The sequence below is a fragment of the Dreissena polymorpha genome, unplaced genomic scaffold, assembly GCF_020536995.1.
Source record: "Dreissena polymorpha isolate Duluth1 unplaced genomic scaffold, UMN_Dpol_1.0 chrUn001, whole genome shotgun sequence".
In the NCBI taxonomy this organism is placed as follows: domain Eukaryota; kingdom Metazoa; phylum Mollusca; class Bivalvia; order Myida; family Dreissenidae; genus Dreissena; species Dreissena polymorpha.
In genome coordinates this window covers 612,751-619,229 of record NW_026273315.1, presented here as the reverse complement: position 1 = coordinate 619,229, position 6,479 = coordinate 612,751, and the positions used below count along the sequence as shown (strand labels likewise).

The window sequence follows — 6,479 nt, the reverse complement described above, 5'->3', positions numbered from 1 at the left end:
ATATAATTTGTTTACAGGTCTGACCGACATTGACGAATCAACGTACTCAACCCATTGTCGTCTTAGATGAAGGGAGTATCTTCATAATACAATTAAACCAAAAGCCTTTAGTCAACTTACTTTGTATAAGCAGTCAACCAGTCATATCAGAACATGTTTAAACAAGCCCTGTTTTGACTCGTACCTTCAAACTACCTCTCCATAGGGTATAAAGAGAAAAAACTTTTTGCAGTAAAAAAAACTGTATTTCAATCTCATAACCAACTATAAAATATACACAAGGCTTCCTTAGAAAGTCAGTAAAATGTCACAATCAGCGCTCCACCTCGTTCCTCGAGTCGGGGGATTCGGTGACTTCATGGTTGCTCTCCCCTACGTACAAATCCTCTGACTCGTATTTTAACTCTTCCATTAGGTCCACCAACTGATCTCGGACTTCTTTCAGCCTAAAAAGTCGATACAAGTAGCGTTTGTGACAGTAAGGGTAAAAATAAGAAAAATGATATTATAATGCACCCACAACCGAGAGCTAATTTCCCCTTTGCGTTGTTCAACTTTAATGTATGACTAATATAGCATTGTTTTCCAAAGAAAACAAAATCAAACACAAAATCGCCTAATTCATAAAGAAATCCTTAACACAAAAACTTGCAGCCAGAAAGCCTTTAAAATATTTATCCATTGTCGGCTCAAAGTCGTACATAAAGGTAAATGGTCTGAACGTTGATTTTCGTGTCCGCTACACAACTCCTATACCTTTTGAAGGATTTTTACAAAACTTGCCTAAAATATTCCGTTCATGTAGACAAAGGGCAGAAGGCCAGCGCCAGTCACGCTGATTGAGGGTCAGTATGAGTAAGTCACGCTTGCCCAAGGTCAATTTCATACTTAATGGTCAAAATGTGTGAGACTAATTGTCTTTTCCACTCCATATCTCTTAAACCCTTCAATGCATGTTAATGAAAATCGTTTTCGTTTTAAGTGAAAATATTTAGGGCCTTGAGACAATGTGCATAAGGCATGAGTCATTCAAGCTGACCCAAAGTTGAAGTTATACTGCACAGTCACAAGTTAGTGCTTTTTTGTGTTAGCTTTAATCTTCTTCACTAATTTAAGGACTTTTATGAAAGTTAGCTAAAAAGCTAGGTTATTTAGATAATATATGTGTTGAAGGCATCTTCAGTTATGCTTATTCAAGGTCAAGGTCATACTTTGTTAAAAGAATGAGCTTCTATTTTTGTATCTGCTCAATAAATTCTATGACCTTTGAAGGGTTTCCATGAAACTTGGTTACAATGTTAAGGTCGCTAAGGCATGAGTTAGTCATGCCAGAACATGGTCATGGTCACACTTGAAGGTAAATAGTAACCTTCATGTTTGTACATGCTTCATATCTCCTATAATCAATCAATCAAAAATGTTCATTGAAAACTAATGTTAACAGATGTGAAGAAGTCATGAGTCAATCACACTGACTGAAAGGAGATATAACTGATTCTTTGACTGACGTTTATTTCTTGCATTAATTATCATTCCTGAGAGAATGAATGCCCACAAAAACATTGGTAAGACAATATTTTTTTTTATCCATTGCCATTTCCGTCATTTTATAACTTTTGGCAGCTTAGAAAAATTGGTCTAAATTGTAAGATAAATGTAATTATTATAATACTGGCAAGAGATATGTAATTCTGTGTGTACTTGGTATCACTATTTGTCTTACACTTGTAACCAAGAGCAGTCCACAGAGAAATTGAAGGAAGTTTATCAAATGGCCGCTTAAAAAAATACACAAACACAAAATTTATTTATTTGTTAGATTGTTTTGATAAAGCCACATCAGTTTAATTAAAATCACATTTTTATTTTGATAGGATCTGAAGGCATCGCATACCATTAAATTTCAGTTTGGTAATGAAATAATACTTTAATTTTCTAGAATGTTCAGCAAGTCTTGTATCATTAAAAATAAACTTAATGTTCATGATAAAGAGGCATTAAAATTATAATGCCATGGATAAAGTGCACTCCATTACATGGAAGAAGAGGAAGAATATTACAGCGCTCAAATGATGCTACTGTGTTACCGCGTTTTTACGGTCTCATTTTCCGACTCCACCGTCTCACTAGGTTCATCAATCTGCCTCTGTCGTACTAGCTGCAGCTTGGCTACCTAATAATATAAATGATAACAGCTGTTTGTAAAACAGAATATGCTTAAATCTATGTTTAAAGATTCTATAGATATAAATTATACAATACATGTTGGTGAAAATCAGATGAAAACTTTTAAACAAAGGGACAATTCAAGGAGATTTACTCTACAGTTCGTAAAGTGGGTTACCAATTGAAAGATTCACTTGACCTTAACTTATAATACTCTGGCACCATTAATGGGGTTTTAATAATACACACATGTTCCTGTCTATCTATTTTCCACTTAACTCAACAATATAGGAGGAAGAAATTTTTCAATTCATTTTTTTAATCATTAACCCCTGTGTTGTTTAAGAGGTCTAAATTTTAAAGGAAGGTAACCACATGGGTTTAGTTTAAACCTATTTATTTAGGCTCGATTGTATAGAAAGTCTTAGGCTTATTTGACACGCGCTCGAGTCTGTTTCCTGGGACAAGAACCAGTACATGGGTGTCTATGGGGGAAATCTAAAGAACCTTCTCCTTCTGTGGGGATCGAACCCGTGACTTCCCGATCCCTAGGCGTACACCATATCCACTACACCACTGCGACCTTGGGTTTAAAGGCTATTGTACACAGACTTACATACAGCATGCAGAATGAAACACTTGAGACATCATATTGGCAAAGTATTTTTTTAAAGATTTTTACCAGCTCTATCTTTGTCTTCTCAATGTCTTGTATTTTTCCAATGACATCTGCTATTCCAAGTAGGTTATTTTGTTCAGAGAACTTTTTTTTTATTAAAAGAATGTCGACTGAGATCTTGTTGAAAGTTTCTGTAATCTCGTGGACTAGACGTCGGAAAAGTGGGAAGTTGTAATTAGGTGCCCCTTTCAAATAGGCTTGGAATCCTCTGAAATAATTACGAAAATTAATATCACAATAGAATAAAACAATTTAAACAACAAAACTGAAGTAGAAAATAATGGTATGTAAGATATTTGTAGAGTAAGGAGCTACAAGTAAGAATGTCTGCTTTGGACCGAAAGGACCTGAGTTTGATTCTAAGTGTGGACGGGCATTTTTCTAGCTGGGTTACATAAGTAAAACTAATAACCAATGGATTTTGTTTTTAACTGTTGAAGCTGTTATGATTATTAAGTCAATACAACTTTAAAAAATTTAAGTGTAGGTACTTAATAGCAATGTGTGATACTGCTCTTTGTGATTTATCTAAGTTAGTAAAAGGGGCCTTTTCACAGATTTTGGCATGTTTTGAAGTTTGTCATTAAATGCTTTATGTTGATAAATGTTAACATGGGGTCTAAAAATCTCCAGTTAAAAAAAACACAATACAATTAAAGAATTTAAAAAAAAAGTAACCCTCTACGGGGCTCGAACCACTGACCCCTAGAGCCATGGAGCAACAGTTTACTCTATCCACTAGACTATCCGCTCTTTTAACATTTTCAATGTGTTTTTTACGTCATATATGCAATCCTCGTAGTATCGAAAAATACAACGACAACAACAGAATTCTCCAAATTATTCAATCGTTTCGCGTTGCAACGCTTTATAATTTTCAGGTTTTTAAATCGTCAAAAGATGCACACAATGGATATTTTAGAGCATGGTAAATGTTCAGTATTACTGTTTCCTCACAAATATCATAACTTCAAGAAAAATTTGCGAATCTAAAACATTTTTTTTTCATTTTGTCAATTAACCAAAGCGTGATAAGACCCCTTTAATTAGTAACAGCATTTCCATATTATGCAACTTTTTGAGAAGTCAATCAAGCAATATGGGAACTATTATCCATGTACAGTAAAACATGGGATTCTACACAATGTACATGCATAATTATAATTTATCAGCTATAAAGTTTATTCTTAGTATATACCCACTCTTCAAACAACTGGTATGTTTGAACACGCTCCTCTTGTAAGGAATAGAACCTTGACAGCATTTGCTTGGGGGTAGTTTCTGAATCTGATGCCTGGCCTTCTGTCACAGTAAGCTCACCCATTCTATAAAATCACACTTATAGTAGATATCTGGTCGATAATGATATTGATGTTGTATGTCTCACTTCCCCTATTAAAAGTAAACTTGTATCGCTACCAATAATTGCCAAACACTATCATAAATTGTTAACCTTATAAACAATAAGGAAATGTGATAAAACATCAAAGCATAAATTGTGTTCCTGAGCAATAGTGGTTTTAAAAGACAAAATTAAATTACATTAACTTGTAAAATATGGTTGTGTGTAACTTACATGATGTAGACTAATTTTGAAAATAAGAGTATAAACTAGTATTTTCATAACGGGACTAGATACATAAAAATGTAAAATAGTCAGATAAATCAATCATAACAATCATTCAATAAAAGTTTACATAGAAATTCCATAATAATATACTTATTACCTTCAATTTGGGGATTAACCGAACTTGTAAATTTTGTTTATCTTTTTGGTAATTTACTGCTGTTAAATTTTCTTTAGGTTAAAAAGGTTTTAATCCAATATGTCAGCGCCCATGGAAACATATTGTCAACTTTAATGAAACAAACTTTATGAATTTGCACTGAGCTACAATGTCTTACAAAGATCAGCACGAACGGTTTGTTAGTGGAAATGACGGTTCATCTCCTGTAGAGATAGCTCTGGTGGGCGTGGCCTGTATCATCCCTGTGTACCTGAGGGACACGCTAGTGTCAGTATTGTCGGATAAGCAGAGATGCAAAATTGAGACTTCTCATTGGTTTGTAACTAAATTTACCAATATTTAAAAAAAATGGAATTAGTTTTTCCGCAATATTGAATAGTTATACAATTGTATCAGTGAGGCTTGATTGGTCATTGTCGGCTCGGGTATGACTTACATGTATCCCGGGTACACTTACGTATACATGTAGCAACCCCAGCTAATCTCCGATAATCCCACATTTTATCTTGAAAACTGTGAAAAGTCTACACCGCCTGTGGCATTTTGGGGATTAAAATTACATTTGCAGATGCATATTTTTATAATTGGTCTCATTTTAAAGCTAATAAAATTCTCTACAAAATGCATGTTTTACTTTTGTATTTTACCCACTATAACCCAGTTTTATCTGTTAATAAACAATAAATATTATGGTTTTTCGCTGTTGCGCGTGATTATCAACTTTCATGCACTCGGCGCGTGGCACATGTACTCTTTGTTCCTATTCGCGGGTGACTTAAACTTTATGAATATTAATGAGTAGCAACCCCAGCTAATCTCCGATAATCCCACATTTTATCTGGAAAACTGTGAAAAGTCTACACCGCCTGTGGCATTTTGGGGATTAAAATTACATTTGTAGATGAATATTTTTATAATTGGTCTCATTTTAAAGCTAATAAAATTCTCTACAAAATGCATGTTTTACTTTTGTATTTTACCCACTATAACCCAGTTTTATCTGTTAATAAACAATAAATATTATGGTTTTTCGCTGTTGCGCGTGATTATCAACTTTCATGCACTCGGCGCGTGGCACATGTACTCTTTGTTCCTATTCGCGGGTGACTTAAACTTTATGAATATTAATGAGATGGACGAATCCATTTAGAAAAGTTCACGACCTCCATTCATGACTTTGATGCAAATTTTTAAGTTCATCCGAACCGAAGATATAGTCCCCTAAAGTGTCGCCGATTTTTTACAAAAAGTACTGATTTCCGAACTATGCATCATATATCATATTGTAGGGAATGTTCTGACGTTTAATTTGATATAAAAATCTTTTGTCGGAAACAATAGGAACCCTCCCGCATTTTGAGCCGAACGTAGTAATTTATTCAAATTTACTCTGGTCACGCGGCGACCTCGCTTTTCACCTTTGACCGCCATTTTGATTAACTGATTACGCATCGTAAACACGTTTTTCTATCGACGATTTTGAGCATGTTACCGTAGAGAACATCTTCATGTGGTTCAACTTTATTATAAATACAAAGGTGAGTTCTAGAAACCTTGACTTTGACTCGATTAATTATTTATTTCAGTGCAAATATGTAATTTCGATGTAAGGACGGGCACTTGCTCGTGCGATCGAATCGTAGGAAAACCAACCCCGTGTTACTGTTATGAAATGCCCTCAAAGGTGTTTTTATCCGTAAATTATATGTATGAAAATAAGTTTTCTTAAGTATCTAAACAATCGTTGACATGATTAAATCGATAAATTTGCCCCGACGTTGTAGAAATTGTCCAAATGTGCATATCCCCACTGGCCTGTGAGAATGTTTTTGCACTGTAAAAGTTGCATATTAACATGATTTATACATGTACTGATGATGTAGGTC

General features: G+C 34.4%; 2 protein-coding genes across 5 annotated transcripts in view; one reads left to right on the top strand and one right to left on the bottom strand.

The window, feature by feature from the left end:
• Positions 1-219: 219 nt before the first annotated feature.
• Positions 220-4,707, bottom strand: LOC127863135 (required for excision 1-B domain-containing protein-like). 2 transcript variants are annotated; one of them, XM_052402516.1, is made up of 5 exons: positions 4,573-4,624; positions 4,048-4,237; positions 2,849-3,053; positions 2,088-2,173; positions 220-446 (listed from the first exon to the last, which is right to left on the bottom strand). In XM_052402516.1, the coding sequence occupies exons 2-5, from the start codon at positions 4,167-4,169 to the stop codon at positions 314-316; spliced, it is 546 nt and encodes a 181-aa protein (XP_052258476.1). In that variant the 5' UTR covers positions 4,170-4,237; positions 4,573-4,624; the 3' UTR covers positions 220-313. The 2 variants fall into 2 exon arrangements, with proteins under 2 accessions (XP_052258476.1, XP_052258475.1); XM_052402515.1 differs by having other exon boundaries at positions 222-446; positions 4,048-4,170; positions 4,573-4,707.
• The window catches only part of LOC127863133 (phosphatidylinositol-glycan biosynthesis class W protein-like), a 251,496-nt gene continuing 249,665 nt past the window's right edge, over positions 4,649-6,479 (top strand). For all 3 annotated transcript variants that reach the window (XR_008040936.1, XR_008040935.1, XM_052402513.1), the window contains exon 1: positions 4,649-4,908. Coding sequence is in view for 1 of the 3 variants with exons in the window: in XM_052402513.1 (XP_052258473.1) it covers positions 4,742-4,908 (167 nt within the window). In the remaining 2 variants the exon portion in view is untranslated. The remainder of the gene's footprint in view (positions 4,909-6,479) is intronic.